The sequence below is a fragment of the Rhyacophila brunnea genome, unplaced genomic scaffold (assembly GCF_057557595.1).
Source record: "Rhyacophila brunnea isolate RB1 unplaced genomic scaffold, BYU_Rbru_1.0 scaffold_5, whole genome shotgun sequence".
Classification (NCBI taxonomy): Eukaryota; Metazoa; Arthropoda; class Insecta; order Trichoptera; family Rhyacophilidae; genus Rhyacophila; species Rhyacophila brunnea.
In genome coordinates this window covers 1708398-1727690 of record NW_028233170.1, presented here as the reverse complement: position 1 = coordinate 1727690, position 19293 = coordinate 1708398, and the positions used below count along the sequence as shown (strand labels likewise).

At 30.1% G+C, this 19293-nt stretch overlaps 2 protein-coding genes across 4 annotated transcripts in view; both read left to right on the top strand.

Moving 5' to 3' along the window:
- Positions 1–298: 298 nt before the first annotated feature.
- On the top strand, positions 299–3891 carry LOC147065881 (uncharacterized). Of its 3 annotated transcripts, none has more exons than XM_085955910.1 (3): positions 299–611; positions 1586–1757; positions 2508–3891. In XM_085955910.1, exons 1-3 carry the CDS (start codon positions 477–479, stop codon positions 3611–3613), a joined length of 1413 nt encoding a protein of 470 aa, XP_085812036.1. In that variant the 5' UTR covers positions 299–476; the 3' UTR covers positions 3614–3891. The 3 variants fall into 3 exon arrangements, with proteins under 3 accessions (XP_085812036.1, XP_085812035.1, XP_085812034.1); XM_085955909.1 differs by having other exon boundaries at positions 299–626; XM_085955908.1 differs by having other exon boundaries at positions 299–668.
- Positions 3892–16865: 12974 nt separating this feature from the next.
- The window catches only part of LOC147065880 (venom dipeptidyl peptidase 4), a 45136-nt gene continuing 42708 nt past the window's right edge, over positions 16866–19293 (top strand). The window contains exon 1 of the mRNA XM_085955907.1: positions 16866–17032. Within this exon, the coding sequence (XP_085812033.1) occupies positions 17012–17032 (21 nt within the window). The 5' untranslated portion in view covers positions 16866–17011. The remainder of the gene's footprint in view (positions 17033–19293) is intronic.

Genomic DNA, 19293 nt, shown 5'->3' with positions numbered 1-19293 from the left:
AATATTTTTCTATTTTTTTATTTCTCCATAATAATAATTATTATACTTCTAAGTAGGGACATATAATTTAGGTTTATTATTATTCAATAAAATACACTTTCATATCAATCATCAGATATTAAAAAAAAACTACTCATCTATATTTAAGCAAACAATGTAATTTTTTTTAATTAAAAAAAATGGTAATAATCATTAATAATTATGTACTTACCTATTATGTTCAAATAAAATGAAAATATTTCAATATTTTTTTATGATAGTGATACTAAGTTTAGTATACTTCTGGCAACCCAGCAATATGACAGCTGTCAACTGTCATGGATATTGTTTTTATGTGTCAATATTTGTTGTATAGTATTATGTATTAATTATATCAGTCCAATGATAGCAATGCTAAATCTGAAAAAATGCTATAAAAACTCGAACATTTATATTAATTTTCTTTAAAAATAGAAAATAATTTATACATATTAGCAATGTCTAATACAAAGAATAGCACACAATCTAATTTAGATGAGTCTTTTAATATTCTGAAGTCAGACAAATACTCCAGTTTGTGTGAATGCTGTCTCTCAACGGACGATTTGAGAACTATGCTGGAACCTTTAGAGGTAGAAGAGAATACGGTAGTATTCTCTGAAATGTTGTATTACTGTTTTTCCATTGAGGTTTGTGGAATATAATGTAATATGTTATATTTAATGTGATCTCAATGCAGAGCGTATATATCAAGTACCTACGTAGAGTAATAATTAATAAAGACATCATATTATATAATTCTTTATTAAAAAAAGGGTCATTCAACCATCGCTTGACAAGTTTTTAAAGAAAACACATGAGTGCTAATACGCCTCGTTAAATTAATTATACCCATTGTCCCATTGATAAATAAATATTTAAAAATACACTTTTTGATGTTTTCTTATATTGGTTTATCTTTCTACATTCGACTCAGTCAACTCGGAAAGTGAATAATGTGTGTTCAAGTCCCTCCCATGTCAACTCTTTTTTTCAGGATTATTATGTTTCTGAGGTTTTTCAAAATTAGGTTTTTTTTATTAAGTATACTATCTTAAATTGAATTAATTGAGTTGCGATCCTCGATTGCGACGTAATGTTTTTGTTTTGGTAATTGTGCCGCAGAGGTAACCATGAGCTTTTATATTTTTTTTTTCACGAAAACAGTTTATTCCATGTAGACAATTATAAGAAATACCCTTTTCTGTCAGCGCATCGGCTTTTCAATCCAATAATCGTTAATTGAAAATTTGAAATTTTCATACATTTTGATGCACCATTACCACAAACCAAGATTGTATGAAGTAATATTAGGTTTGGGTAGGTTAGATTAGGTTAGGTCATGTTAGGTTAGGTCAGGTTAGGTTTGGTTTGGTCTAAAAAGAAAGTTGTAAAATCTTATGGCCACCTCTGTGGCACATTTACCTTTGTTTTTAATATCAAATTTAAAAGTAACTTACTGAAAGACTTTTTAAATCTCTTATCACATTCCTAGTTACCTGATAAAATAATGTTATTATATTGAATTGATTTATATTAAATGCTATTTACTTTGTTGTTGTTTCAGATCAACCACAAGCAATATACATCTTCTCATTTCATATGCAACCGCTGTATAGATAAATTAAGGAACACGTATTTATTTCGAAATCAAGTGGAATATTCTCAAGAAAAAATTAAGAATTATTTTCACAAAAATGATAGCATACAATCTAAAACATCTTTTAAAAGTTATGAAGGTAATATTATCATAATATGTTGACTAATTTCACAACATAATATAACCCAAATTCAGGTAGCCTGTTTGTTTGAATGTTGTGACAAATACCTAGGTACTATTCGGCAGCCCATAGCTAGAGTGCTGATTGGATGAGCCATGGCCCTGGTTGGCCATTGTAATGGCCTCGGCATTGTTTCGACTTCGTTGTATGACCTTATTGTATCCATTTAGATGAATGAGTATTTCTGTTGGACAAAGTATAACAATAGCTGTATGGAAGATACAGGTCTATGATAGAAACTTCAAATCTCCAAATCTTACAAATGAAACAATACATCAGATAGATGAAAATACTTGTATTGGTCTTAAAATTGGCCAAGGAATCTTTTGTATGGATAGTATAGATCAGTGGTTGTCAAATAAAAACGTGCATTTTATGTGCCGCATAAATGGTTAACTTACTATAGTAACATAAGATGTAGCCCATGTGTTAAAATAATAAAATGATTGAACTAAACTTTCATGGGGTAATTCAATTAAAGAACCACATTTAAATATTAGTTTTTATACCAGCGTTTAACACGTTGAAGACATTTGGCACCAATTTGACGCCACTGTTAACCAAGTGATTGTGGACAATCGGCGTCGATTTGGCGCCAACCAAGCATCTTCAATTGTCAAAAATATAAAATAAATTATATACTTACTTAAGTTATATTATGAATATTTCGAGTAATAATGAAATTGTTTATTTTTTAAAATTCAATAGATTTGAACAGATATATTCAAGATGATGTCAAAGACGGGAGTACGTCAGATGATGTTACACATGGAATGCTTGATGTTGAATTTATCAAGAAAGAAACCAAAGAAGATAATAATATTACATCAAAAAAATTGTTCACCAAACGCATTAAAAAAGTAAGTGCTAAGAAACCGTGTAATCAGAGAAAAATTTGTAGAAAGATTGTGACACACTTTCATAACGAGAATAAAATTTTGGATACACAATTAGTTAATGATAATTTTCATCAGACAGCCCTTACTGAAGAAGGTTTATTAAATATGAAACCAAAAAAATGCTCAGATTTATGTGCAGAATCGAAAGAACACATTCTCTCTCAGGCTAGAAAAAAGTATGCTGAATCCATTCCATACAAATTGGAAAAGGATGCATTAGTTTGCCCGATTTGTAATGAAACTTTTGTCACAAATAAATACTTAGTAATTCACATGTCGATTCACTATCCGAATTTCATTTGTGATACTTGCGGTAAATCTTTTGTTTGTAAAAGACGTCTTTCAGGTCACAAAAGAAATACACACACTTCTCAGATTCCTTGTAAGATCTGTAAAAAAATGCTAAAGAAATCGAATATGTCTCAGCATTTAAGAATTCATGCTGGCACAAGTCAATTATGCAAGCAATGTTTATACTGTGATGAGAAATTTCCTTCTTTTACTCTCAGAGCGAGGCACATGTCTAGTGTGCATGGTATTGATCCATACAAATACCAATGCAAACTTTGTCCGAAAAATTTCATCACTGCCGGAGCGCTGTCGACTCACGTTCGCAAATGTCATCTTCTTTCCATAAATTATAATTGTTCAGATTGCGGTAAAGGGTTTTTTGATAAAAGGGACTTAGATGACCACGCCTTGACTCATTCGGGGGTTAAAAACTTTCAATGCGAGCTCTGTCAAAAGAGTTTTGCTAGAAGAGCGACACTTATTCAACACATAAAAATACACACCAATGACAAGAAATATCATTGTGATATTTGTGACAGATCTTTTACACAAAAATGTACTCTGAACGGACACATGAAAGTTCATATCAAAGATAATGTTGTCAGTAAACCTAGTAAAAGTTAGTTTAGTGTCTAGAATACTAATTTTGTGTTATCAATGTTCTTTGATAAGACTTCACGAATAATATATTTTATGGCTTCATTGGCTTTTAGTTAATTGTTTTTGAGTAGGTTAAATAATATAATAGCTTACAGGTACAAAATAAAATGTTTGACATGCATGTGGATTGTGGAGTGCAAATTTGTTAATAAAATGTTTTCTGGTAATATGAACAATGTTCTTATCCTTGTATTAACAATTTCTAAATTTTATGTGATGTTTTGCAATAAAAACACTTATTAACAATAAAAATATTGTGTTTTTGACTACCTACCCAATGAGTCTTTACCCTTTAAATGCCAGGAGGTATTAGAATGGTGGTACCTGGCGGGCCACGAATTTCTATGAAAATATAAAACCTAAGAAACATCATTATTTTGAAATATATTAAAAGTATAGCATATAAAGATATATATCGGTTAAGAATATCACCATGATTACAAGAGATAGTAGTATATTGTGTACAATATATTAATTTATTTAAAACAACTGACCGGGGCTAGTGTAGTGAGTGTAAAGTACAGCGTGTATACACGCTTATTTTTTATAGCCAGTATCGCATGTAGAGCGCGTAAACCCGCTTGTGGCATACATCCAGTTAACAGAGGTCATACCAATTTGTTGCAAATAATACTGTCGATTTCTAATATATTTTTGATTGGGCGAGGTCAGGTAAGGTAAGATTATTGTTATAATAAAGTTTGAATTAAGGAAAGATGTATTATGTGTAACTAAGTATTTAAACAGACTTATTATAGGCTCACTCATTGTTTTGTACATCAAGCTCTTTTCAATATAAGTAAATCGATTTCAAGTTATACACATTTTTATTTTTTAGAAATTTCGATGTTCTTTAAAATAATACAATTTGTATATCAAAACTATGAATTATTCAAAAACATTTTCGCTGGATTAGAGATAAATTAAATAAATATTAATGATAGATATAATATAGTATCTAATAATAAGATGGGAAAAATAATATACTTTGCTGAATTAATATTTTATTTATAGGTTTATCTTTAACATGAAATAAAATATATTTTTCTTATTAATATCAGAGATACGTATTGACGGATTAAAACACGTTAATATGTAAATTATATTATTAAAAAATTGTGTCAAATTGCAAGCTTCATATTTTTCCGCTAGGTGCCTGTAGTAGACATTCACCCTAAAGGCCGGTTCGGATTAGTCGAGTGGCGAGTAATTTAGTAATCAAACGTGTACGAACAGACAAATTTAGTCGAGTAATTTAGTAAAATCATTTAGTCGAGTCATTCCATTTTGTTCTAATTTTTCGGTCGAGTAGTAACCCCACAACCTCACTAAATACTAAACAAGCCACGAGACAAGTCTGAACACGTTATCCTTAGTCAAGTTCATTAGTTGTCGTAGAATTTCTTCCTCCAATTCTTCTAATATAGCCATTATAAATGAAGTTATTAACTTATTTATTTTTTGAACATACCTACATAATTTGAACACAATTTAACACTTCGAATAAAGTCCATCACGCAGCTTCGAATCCTGCTGGGTGTCGTATTTTTATAAAAAAAAGATTTTTTTCTATTGGTTATATATTTCTCAGAAGTGTTTTTAAATTATGTATCTTCAATAAAAAGAATGTTACATTCTTAAATCTTGTGAATTATTTGTTGAATAAAAAAAATAAGTAGGTAATTATTTATTTTTGCTTTGTTACGTTGTACTCTGTTCGTTTTGACACGTCACTCACTAATGTACTGTATTTAGTGATAACTCTCGCCACTCGACTTAACTACTTGACTAATCCGAACCGGCCTTAAGAGGGAGTAACATCTACAGCAAGAACTGCAATTCAATACCTACATATTACTGATAACTTTAAATTTAAATATTCAAAACATATGACAATATTAAAATATTTTTTTAGTTACGGTTTAGGACTTTAGGTAATATAACTAAGTATAGGTGTAAAATGTGCGTTTTTTGCAAGTCCGAATTTTATTAGTACCTACATCGTATTGTATGATCATTAAAATGTAGTTTGATACGTTTTTTAGGTGACAAAATGATCTTTGAAAATATAGTTTTACGTTTTTTTGTTAATTTATAAATGTAGATTAATTAACTATTTATTTTATTCAACGAATAATTCACAAGATTTAAGAATGTACCATTCTAATTATTTAATTAAGTAACTTGATTTGGAAGAACGTTAATGAGCAGGTATTAAAAAGGCTATAAATTAGGTTTCAAGTTGTACTCATTTATATTTTCTAGAAAATCGACGTTTTTTAAAATTGAAAAAAAATACGTTAAAACCAAAAAGATTGACCAATCTCTTTGGTTAAAACTATGATTTTTTTAAAAATCTTTATCATATCTAAATAACTCGTCAAACTAGATTTTAATGATAAACATATTCTGGTTTCCAAAATATGCATATTCAATAAAGTATTTTCTATATTCTATGTTTACTTTTAATTAAAAAAAAATCTTTTCAAAATTAAAATTATCAATACAATGCATTTAACTGCAGTTTTCTAATTCCCTCGCGCTGTCACTAGTGTCACTAATAACCATGAGAACTAGATATCAATAAATTAAAATATGAAATCGAAACCGATCGCGATTACATCACAAAGAGATATAAAAAATTTGTGTACCTACCTACCTATAACAGCTATAACTTAATAGGTATCGTGTTCCAAGAATACATGATCACGTTAGATTTCGTAGAATCAATAAAATCAGTAAGAAAGCAACAATTTATTTTATTGAATGTCCTCCATATAAAGTCAGTGCTTCCGAAACTTTTTTATACCAAATCAAAATCTAAAAAAAATAATCCACGGCACTCCTCAGCCGAAAAATAAATTAGTTTAGTTATAAAATGCTTTATTTGGGATTGATTTATTATTATTATACACATTTATCACAAACAAACAAAAATAAGAAAAAATACTATACGTGAAGCCTATAAAAACAATTCCACTTATCTGATCTGCGCATCTATTCTATACATTCTCCTATTGGCCGCTATCAGCAGCTATCGAGGGTAGTTTTTAATTTTTTTGTATCGTAAGTAGTATTCTTAATAAGTTAGCTGTAATTGTTAGAGTAAGTGCTATGTTTTAACAGCACCGCTCTTGGCTGTGCTAAATTTTAGAGCGAGATAGATAGTTTTGTCTGTTTAGACGGCAAACTTATTGTAACAAGTATCATAATACTTAGATACAAACATATGAAAAATTACCCTAGATAGGTGCCGATAGCAGTCTTGTGTATATAATAAATAGATGCGCTGATATCGATCTATATTATTCTTCATGACCACAGAACGTAATATGATAATATTTTAAGGATTTAGCTGATGTTATTTATATTCATTACGAATCATATTTTGTAGCTGACAAAATGTCGCAGCCCCCCCCCTCTTTAGAAATCCTACGGCCCCTCAGAGGCCCCGACCCAAGTATTTGGGAAGCACTGGCCGCATAGATAACAATGCTATATTAATATTTATTTTATTGTAATAATATTACGACGACCATAATTCATAGCTGGTTTACGTAGATACAGTAGAATCTCATTAATACGGTACTATATGAAACCTGTTGGAGAATACTGGAATGTATGGAAAACTGAAAAAAAATACAACTACCTACTTAGATACATATTGAATTAGTGCTCTTATTTAAGATAATGCAGTTGTGGGTTTAGGTACGCAGAGGCCCGAGGCACTGACTGATGCTAAGGCCCCCACAATAAAAAATAAAATAGAAGCGATAAATTCCAACTATCAACGTTGGCAGGTTGCAGTGGCGAAGGGTGGAGATAGGGTGTTAAGATCCGACATAAATAATGCACACTAAACTTTGACAGTCATACTTATTTGTTTTCTTTGAACTAAGAATACAAATTGCAGATGGTGCTGGTTAGTTTTTAAATTTCAATTAAACCCTGCCTAAACAAAACCATAATAGTTTCGGTATACCATGGGGGATTCGACAAAAATAGTGCGTTGAATTAACAATACGTAATATAACAGATAGAGTTGGTTAGTTTTATTTAATTCAATAAGGCCTGCGTAAACCAAACCATAATAGATAAAAAATATTATTCAATCTATGAAATACGTATCTAAATTTATGTATGATTGAATGGCATAAATTTAGATATTTTATAGATAGACAAATATTTTTTGATTACTATGCCACGATGGCCGAGCGGCTTATGCGTCAGCTTATAATGTGCGTCCCAGGCTCGAGCCCTGTGTCTGGCAAATACACACATTGTTTTTCAATTTGTGTTTGGAGTCGGAGTATAGACAAGTGGTTCTCACATGAAATTTAACTGTGGCCGCACAATAATTGACATTGACAGTTATATGGAAACGTCTGGTGGCCGCAACAAATTTCACTTTTGTTGTGATAGAAAAAATTAAAGCCAAATTTTATTTACTATAAACATGAATCAATTTATTTATAGACAAGCCCATTTCATAAAAGATATTTGAACATTTTAGTACATATCTATTTATTTTAAAATAATTCAAAAATGGAAATTCCTCAATACTCCTTTTTTCCAATGCGAGCCGCATGCTGCTTCTAAGTTTATGTTTGTCAACTGGCTTCGATGTTTGTTTTTTATGAAGTGCATTACACTGAATGATCTTTCACAGTATACAGAAGTAGGAAAAATCGACTATATTAATAAAGCAATTGGTGCCAATTCTTTGAATTGCCTTTATTCTCAGAAACAGACTATTGCACACATTATCTCATCACAAAAACACATTATGGATCATTTGAGCGTGGAAAGAAATTTAAGACGTCATATTATGTATTCAACCAATTTCATAATTATATAAATACATTTTTGAAATATTATTCTGTAAAGCGCTGGTGGCCGCAGCAAAATCCTCTGGTGGCTACACATGAGAACCACTGGTATATACCTAATAGGTTGAGCAATTGGCTAATATCCATTTCTCGTAAAAACAAAAATCTGTTAATAAAAACCTGGATGATCATAATAATTATGATCCTATTAGGATAGGACATGGTAAACAAAAAAAATCAATAGTTGTACGACTGGTTTAAACAGTTTCGAGGCACCCATTTAAATCTCTTTTTAAGTCATCTGCGTCAAAGAAAATCGCCGCTGATATAATGTAAGTATAATGTTTTAGATTTTAGATAAATATATTAATAAGGTATTTAAAACACTTTAAAACGTAAATTATAATAATATGTAAAATAATGTATTAAATTGCATCTTTCGTATATCGAAATCCCGTGAGTTCTACTTTCAATAATTATTATTCTAAATGTGGTGAATTTAAAAATTATTAGAACACTAGAAAGATAACTGAATAATCTTTCTTAGTATCAGTTATAAATCATGCACTATTAATGTCTGGAAATACTTTGCAGTAAGGTGTGTTGTTATAAATAGATTATAGAATTAAGAAAGTCAACCGTTTCTTACTGTCTTTTATTGTATCTCAGAAAGTTTATGATAATTATTATATTTTTTAAATATGAAATCATTCCCCAGCAACATATTAAAAGAAAATAATGATTTAAATTAAGTATATGAATTATAGCGAGAAGTTCGCGAACCCGCTACTTCGTCCGCGTGAAACACAGAAAGAAAAATTAGATACAGAATGAAGAAATAAACTGATTCGATATGAATGCAATTTTAATAATTTGTATTAGGGAAGCTAAAATGGTGTATTAATTCATAGTGCAGCTTATTTGTAAAAATAAATCCAAGTGTATTTTTGGAATTGTTAAGCTATTAAGTTTTTTCTCTTTCCTGAACAATTTGCCCAAATGGAGTTAGCAATTATTAATCAGTCGATATGTTGTGATTTGTGATTGGATATCATGGAACTTGTCAGAACGATGAACAAAAAGCTATTTTTTCTAAATCACGAGCAGGCAATTATAATATTATTTTACTCACATTTCACTTTTATCATATTCGTAGTACGAAATAATATACATTTATTATGTATTATACGTATACATACTATTATATTATTGATTCCGTTCAATACGTATTCAACAAAGAAATCTCATCTGCCTACTTATTTACCTTTTAAGATCAATGTATATTTAAGCACAAAGGACACCCTCGTCTTTACAAATAATTCTCAATAGGTTTCAACGGATACAATATAAGATCTTTTATACACGTAGACATCTATGTATCTTTTTTCTATCAATCTAGTATCTAGTTGATTCCAGATTATTTTGTGATACTTATGTATACAGGTACAATATACCTGCTTGTAATATTTCAAAAGATTCTGCAAAGTTTTTGCGCACCTACAACTGGATTACAAATCGTCCATAAAGGTTACACTAAAATATTATTAGGTGTACATTAAAGTTTATAACCCAAAACAGCGCAACATTTTACAATAATGCTACGTTTAGATCATATTTACATTGAATAATCATTTACGTATTTTGTTAATATAATGAAAACATTGTTGTATTCTTTTGCTTATCAGCTATTTTATCTACTGCTGAACGAAGGCCTTTTTTGTACCTAATCTAATCTGTTCTGCTTTCCACAATGCTTCCTTCTACGTTGTCCAGAATCCTGCGATGTTATCTGGAGGTATCACAGCACTTCAATGTAATGTTAGTTATTCGTCAAGCTGGTACATACCCTATTTAATATGTAATATTATAATGCAAGTAGCATAAAATAAAACTCAGAAATACGGCACTATCCATTGAGACCGCAAAGCCTAAATCCGTACATTGCTATTTGTACAAGTGAAAACCGTCTGAAAATTCGAAAAATAAGTGATATGAATAAAAATAGGGATAAAAATATTAATAGAATTTATATAAATAAATAAACACATCAACATCAATTATCAGACTCCTCACGATTTTCTCATTAAAAATCCACATCTTCTATTGACCAGGTACTGAATTATAACCTAAACTATTTTTTAAACTAAATTTAATAGTAGGTATAACAGGTTTTTGAATTTGCCATTATTTATTAAATACATAAACACATTTTTATAGCACACCAGAAATGTAAACATTAGATTAAAAAAATATTTGAATCGAATGTTACTAACCCACAAACACATGTTAAATATTGACGACATCTTTTGTAATATTGAACTAACACTTTTTTTATAAAAGTTTGTTAATACAACCTCTACTCTGCTTCGGAACGAACATAGTGATTACCTTTTTTACTAATATTGATTCATAGACGGTGTCAGGATATCTCCAAACTGTAGTTTTGAGCAACTATAGCTGTAGCAACTATATAAAAATATTATGTATTATCTCTTTACTTTATTTAGGTAAGGAGCTCAACAGTGGTGCACATTTTTCTCGTAAAGAAATCGTAAAGTAGTTCCTTTCCTATTATTTCCTATCAATTCGTTATGCATGTTTTGCTACATCGTGACTATTAATATACCAATAATTTCCTCGCATTTCTAATTTAAAGCATTGATGATAATAATATATGTATTGACACTCACCACTTGTGACGGCAAACAAACGGCTTGATCGTGGGGTGACATCCTCGCATTTGGTCATACAACCAATTAGCTAAACAACCCTGTAGGAATGCAATATCACAGCGCTCAAAATGGAAAAGTTAACGAACCGGAGTGCTCGACAATTTTCTGAAGATGAATTTTATGTATATTTTATTAAAATAAGTGTGTTAGATTTTTCGTTATATGACCTATCTAGCTCAGGCGGTCAAATTATTTTAATAATAGACGAAGCAATAATTTTACCGTTTGCGACTCGGAACGGCGCTCCCGGCGCTCCGGTACGCTCCGGTCCATTTCGAGCCATGCAATAACAATATTTAGTATCTACTGGGGTGATTTACAATACGTAACACGCAGGCCGCAGACGCATCTTGTCATAAAGGTATTAACTCATTTAGTGCTAACACCGCGACTAGCGCGTTTGGAGTATTGTGGCCATTAGATATAATTAACGTGTTATTTAAATATGGTAATCAAAAGGTAATTAAAACGTCAGCAGTGATTGTGCTAAGATACATTGCTTTGACGGGCAACGTCTAATTTTATTGTATTATTAACCATTGAAATAATTTTTAATATGTATCTTCCAATAAAGCAGTTCGGTGATCGTGCATCAGTGTTCATTCTAATACCAATCCATACAAAGGCATTCCAATCATTCACTCCCATGATTCCGCACATCGTATTCGTCCGGAGCCAGAAGGCGGTTTGTTAGTAAGTACCTATTGGTAATACATACAACAATTCGCTAAGTAGCAGTGTATTGATCTGCCGTTAAAATAAGTCTAAAATAAGTCTAAATGTCTAATAATAATTCCGAACTGAAGGAAAATAACAATGTTTGAGATGGGACGACTGAAGAGAGAATGATTAATTATTTATCCCAAAAGAGAATTAAAAATTGAGGGATGAACGAAAATGGTCGGTATGTATCAGGGTTGGCGAACCTTTTTACGTACACGTGCCAAAATTTTTCAAGTAAGTATTATTTTTCGACTGTCTGACGTGTTGAGTAGTTTTTCATGGAGAAAAATGGTTTTTAAGAATTCTATTAAAAATATATGATGCTCTAGAACATAGGTTCTCAAAGTTATTTCAACCACCACCCACTTTGAGATTTAAAAAAAAATCTAGTGCACCCCATATTTATTAACTCACCTTTTTACATTACCATCTGTTGCGTATCTTAAAAACAGTTATTGCAAATATAATTTTTAAACATGCATTATTATATGGATATGATAGATAAGGTATGACCCATATCCTATTTATGAGATCAAAGAATGATTCAATGAGAGGAAATAAAACTCATACTTAATCATATTTAGAAGGATTTTTATTAATATTAAAAGAAGGCTTTGAATTTAAAACTTATCTAATGTGAAGATCGAAGGATGAATCTAATATATTTCGACGAGTTTGTTAATATCAGGATTGAATTCACTTAAAAATAGCCGTAAGTCGGTAAGTTTAGTAAGTTGCAGCCGATTTCTCTTTTAGTTAGCAACGTTGCTACAGCACTAAATCCACATTCATACAAATACGACAAGTTTATAGGAATTTCGGTACACTAATTTTGAAACTGTCTGCCAGAATTACTACTACAGCTCCACCAAGTTTATATTTCTTATTTGGTACAGCCATTTTTGTGGGTACAAATGATTATTATGTTAATGTATTACTTCGTTTGATTCTTTACGCACAAATTGATACTAGAATTGTTCCGATGAAATCAGGGATTCTCTCCCTACAGTGGTCTCAAGCATTGTAAATCGATACAAATCAGAGGTTTGCGGCCCGGCTTCCTCCGCCACCTGACGAGGTTAGTGCGATAATATTTGTGAAGCATAAAGCATAAGAACCAACGTATCCAACTATATATTTACTTACATTAAACGTATTGCTTATTCTCCAAGAGTATTTACCTGCTATTTTTTACACAATGCGATCTGTCATTTATTGTTAAAATAGGTATTTTTTTCTCTTCGAAATAAAACTTTCGCGTGCCAAGCAAAACCATCTCGCGTGTCATAGGTTCACCACCACTGGTATATATAATATTAGTTTTTCAACGTGGCGATTGGTGTATTTAGAATACAACAATTAATTGAAAATATTGCATTACGTATAATAAATACATATAAAATAAGGATAAATATATTCGTGAATTCTGTTGCAAGAATATTCACAATAAAATTTGTCTTAAGATACGCCCTAAAGAAGATGTTATTCAATTTGACGGTCGTTTTAAAGGAAAAGGAAAATAAAACCTTTTTGATTTCAGTCGAGCGTTAAAATGCTGGAGCAACAATAAAATAACGTGATTTCGCAGTAGGTATTCATTGAGTTGAATTATTAACAACTCAATCGATGTAGTTAGGTACACCTGAAAAATATGATTTAAATTTAATTCTTGAAAGATGAAGTAGATACCTATGTATAATTGTATACTGTAATATCAATGAAATAATGATGAAGAAACTATTACGCCATTAATACGAGTACTTCATAAATGCAGAAGTAAACATCACATTGTTCTTTATGTTGCTAATCTAAATGTCAATATGTGATTGTAAATAATTTTAAAATTCAATTAGAGTTTTCCACGTATTTTCTTATAACTTACGTATAAATATGTATGCATACATAATCAGCTGGATTATGCATTCCAATGGTGAATGGTGGAGGTAAGCAGTTAAGATCCGACATAATGAGTTCACACTAAACTTTGTCAGTCAAACGTATCGGTTTTCATTGAACTAAGACTACAATGTGTAGATAGTGTTTGTTAGTTTTTGAAATTCAATTAAACCCTGTCTAATCTATGCCACAGTAAATAATAGACAAAAAATATTCGTTTATTTATAAAATATGTAAAATTATGCCATTAGACCCTACGTAATTTAAGATATTTTATAGATAGAAGAATATTTTTCATCGATTATGGTTTGGTTTAAGCAGGGCTTAATGAATTTCAAAAACTAACCAACACCATCTCTAATATTATGTAATCTTCATTCAATGAAAACAAATAAGTGACTGAAAAAGTGTCTACTATTTTTGTCGAATCGCCCATGGCATACCTAAACTATTATGGATTTGTTTAGGCGGGGTCTAATTAAAAATTAACCAGCAACATCTGCAAATTGTATTCTTAGTTCAATGAAAACAAATGAGTATGACTTATAATGTTTAGTGTGCACTATTTTTATGAAGAATCTTAACAGCCTAACGCCACTCTTCGCCACTGGTATTCAGATTAATATTGATACGCAATTTTGGTTGCGTTAGTATCAATCAACGATTCTCTATTTTTTACTGAACAATAGCGAATAGATAGTATTTATAGTCTCGGAGATATTGTTTTTTTTTGTATATAGTCCGACAATCGCAGTGTATATTCATGCGTTTTCTTTCCCGGAGTCTATCGGATTATTGGGTGTCTTCCATTTTTGAGACATGGCCTGCCTGACGGAGTCACTCCACCTATACATACGAGAGGATAGAGGAATGACTACTGTGCACAGTAAATTTATATTACCCAAGTGACAACTGCTAGTTTTACAGGTTTGAAGGCCCTCTTGAACACGTTTTGTCTGGACGATAAATTGCTAATCGGTGTTAAATATGTTTGTCAGTTATATTGTCAGGGTTTGATAAAATCTTTGAATATTTTATGTTTATGACAGTCAAGATTGTGATACCTTTTTAAGATGTTAAGTGAAGACCAGGCCGAGAAGTGATGGTGGGGACTAGTTCACCATGTTAGGAGTCTCAAGCGGATTACGGATATAGAATTAACTGTCTACGATCAATAATGATTCAAAAGTGACTAAATAGATTGAAGCGACTGCACGTACTTTCGATAATTCAAAAATAATCATAAACAAAATCAAAAGTTTAGTTTAGTAATTTATGTAGATACATGCGTTATATTAAATATTTATCTTGAAAAAAAACTAGCATTTTAATTAAATTCTAATGGATTTAAGTTTTATACTATTCTATTTGAGTCGTTTTTTGGGACCCGGGTTTCGTCTTTCGGCATCTTCAGGCACTGTGTACACTCACCAAAAGGCAAATAAACACTGACACCGAATACTAATAACTTTAAATTATATAACAAATCAATACAATAAAGTAGGTAGGTAGGTCACAATAAAAAAAAAATATAACAAACAAATTATGAATAGATGAAGAGTTTGTAAAAAAAACCATTACCTTATCAATAATAATACACTCGATAAGTGTATAAAAAGAATCGTCAAAAACGTAATAATAGATCATTAGTAATAATTATACACAATAAAAATACTACACTCAAGAGGTGTAAAATCGTCCATTCTGGGAACAATGGTAACTAATGGAGTTATCTCTAATGAGATATTTCTATGATATCAGGCTTTATTTATTCTTAAGCACAATTTTCATTTTGATGGCTTGAGGTAGAGGGCATTTTGAAGGTACTGGTCAAGATAATCACTAACCCTCCGGCTGCAGAAAATACGATGAAGAAGAATAACTTAGAAAACATGATTTTTCGATTAGTTATGCCAAAAATATATTGAGTAAAAAATTTTGTAGCATAATAATATACCAGATATTTCTATTGTTAATTTTGTTTGATAATACACATATTTTGGGGGAAAAAAATATACAAGAATACAGAAAAAATATTCTCATTTATTATATGTCTACGATTTGCCGATATAGGAAAATAGATTAGAGAGATACGCTTCGGAGGCCCGCCTCAAACAAAGTCAAACACCGGTCTGTTTTCTCTTTTGTCAAACGTCATCACCAACCGTACTATAATTATAGTATTTGTACTATAATTTTGGTTCGCGTAATATTATAAGAAAATGGTACAGTACGCCTAAAATACCACAATGTTCAATATCAGAGACTGATACAGATCCGCTCAATTTTCTTTTGTTTGTTTTTTTCATTTTACGCCGTAGCACTTCACTTGTTTACTGTCAATCATTGCATTACTATAATTTAGAGCAATTGCATTAGGTTTTCTATACTAGACTATATATATATATATATATATATATCATCATAAAACGTCAGATGTTCGAATTTAGAACTAAGCTCATTACAATATAAAAAGTATTGAATGATAATCTCAAATGTTTGCATATGGCGCCTTCACTCAACTGACAACTTATACTGGTGGATCTATAATAGTAGACTAATATCTATTATTGGTGCAAGTATTATTATTGGTTTATTGAGCCATTAATTTAAATTTTAGGTAGAAAAATGACACCATTTTTAGCCAGCTGAAAGATAATGAAAATTATCGAGATACCTAATTGGGTAATAGAGCTAGAATTTAAAGGTTGTTGGTAGACTTATTTAAATTTAAATTACAATTTAAACTCAACATCGTCATTCATTTACTTTAGAAATACAAGTAGTAATCACGGGACATTATAAAGGTAAAATATTTAATTTAAATAATATTAAATTAGCTTTTTTTGCAGGGTGGACATATTTGATGTTCTAAGATAGGGAAAGAAACTTTTCTTTTGTGAGAAACAAAAAATCTATCCACTTTAAATCGAAAACATCGAGTACTATATTGTTTATTGAAATACTATAATTTATTGGATTGCGTACTATAATTCGGCGACAAAACGATGGCAACACTGGCTTCACTCCTCGGTCAGTCAATAAACATCGGTACCGGTGGAAAGGTGTACCCACCGCCACAACAACTCACCTGGTGCAAATTAAAAATTAACAATATTATCAACTGTTGACAGTGTTAACGACAATAATTATTAATTATTGTGACATCTTCATTCACAAAGATGGCAGCTTTTAAAAGTGTGGTACGAGATTTAAATTATTAATAGAGCTAGAATTTACTCGATTGAAATAAAAAAAAATATTATAGTGATACAATTGAATTATAATAAATATATTTCGGCTTTTCGGTGTATTAAGATTGACACTTACTTAAATAACTACATAATATGACATTTAATTCTGTGTGAATTTAAAAACAACAATTTGAGAGGCATATTTTTTTGATTGAAATGTGAAAATCTATTTTTCTGTGTGAAATTTATTAATTTAGATGTATCGATTGACTCATACTTTTTTCATTTATTTTCGTTTTCATTTTGCTACGGAATAAATTATTCTTTACTATACACATGATTATTTGAGTTTATAGTGTAGTTTTGCGTGTTTTTGTGTGAATTAAACAAATTTGATCGTTCAAATAAACAAGTAAAGTATCTTGGAATCTTAAATTACTAAAATGTGCATATTATCTTGACAAAATTTGGGTTAAGTTTAATTTTAATCAATAAGTAATTAATGTTAATTACAAGAGTAATTTTAAATTTAATTAACTGATATGCTTTTCTGTACATACGTATTTCTTATATTAAATTGAATATTATTTTATTCGTTGCGGTCATTATTTGTAGATCATTTGAGCATTTGACACTTTAGTGAATTGAAATGTTAAATTATTTATCGTATATATAATATAATCTTTCGCCTGCGTTTTTTAATAATTATCACTGAAAAATGTGTAGAAATTTTAATTGTTTTTTTATTATCAAAGTTATTATCACGAAGTGAATTTATTATCAACGGATTTGGAATTTAGCTACAAATGAATATTATGCACTATTTGTATTATATCATAACGCTTGATAGCGATTCCATAACGATTTTATTATGGTTAGATTGGCAAATACGAAAAAAATATTCACTGCGATCACAATTTGACGGTGTTGTGACGTTACTAACTGAAGTACCTACTTACCTCACTGTTAGGTATTTACGATTGATTACACGCGAATATTCACAAAATAATTTTAGTTTTATTTACTTCTAATAAAAGCTGTTTTAGCTTGTTATACTAATGCAAAGTAATTTTTTTATCATCTCAGTATGGACTTTGCTAATAAATCTCAGAGCACAATAAAATTGTAAATATGTAAATGATGCTACAATTTTATTGAACTTGCAATCGGAACCGACTCGCAGATAATTTAATTACCAGCATTAGTAATAAATTTCAGCTTCACGTATCTTGATATTCAAAGGTTTTATTCGATATTTTGATAGTTATTAACTTTGTCTTGTCGAGAAAGACATTAATATTTTGTTATAGGTACGATGAATAGTAATATTTACTATTTTTACAAATATATATATATCTAGGTATCTACATAGTACCTTATCTTTTTTTCTTTCGACCATGTCCTTTCCTAATAGGATCATAATATGGGCCTCCACAGAGTAGAGTTTTGTATTAACAGATTTTGTTTTTTACGAGAAATAGATGTCAGCCACTTGCTCAAGGTATATACCCTGAGAGATACAAATTGAAAAAAAATATGTGTACTTGTCAGTCCCGGGATTCGAACCTGGGACCCACGGAGTTAGTCCAACGCTTAAACCGCGCGGCCATCGTGGCTACCTACCTATTACCGTGTACTTACGTCAATGAATTCTTGTGAATTGTTATTGTTTATTAAGAGTTGTTTATAATCGTAGTAAAATTAGATACACATTGGTATAATTTTATGTTTATTATACTTACTAAGAATTCAAAAATATTTTTTATTGAATTCTTTGTCACAGTTTATATTATTATATATTATTATGTATATTGATAAGGACACCATCCACACTGTTTATCTAGTCGTGCCTATATATATATTATAATTATTATTAGTTAAATTCTTCGCATTGTAACATACATAATATTATATTATCTCTGTCTTTTAAGACTAACTTTTGAGGCTTTTTTACGTAGATATTCATTCATTACAATTCATCATACTATCAAAATTTAAAGGCAATCTGACTATTTAAATATAGGGACGCATACATCGTAATTCCATGACATTGAATTCATGATCAAGTCAGAATTATTTTATCATACAATTAACAAGGAAAAATCTTCATAATAATAAGCGACTAGGGGCATATTATTATATTTGATGGATTTAATATTGTTTTAAATTTGAAATTTATTCTGATTAAATTTAGTCCAAAATCAAAGGTGTTGGAAAAATTCAAAAGAGTTGAGTGTTTATAGTTTTTATATCCAATAAAATGTTATGCT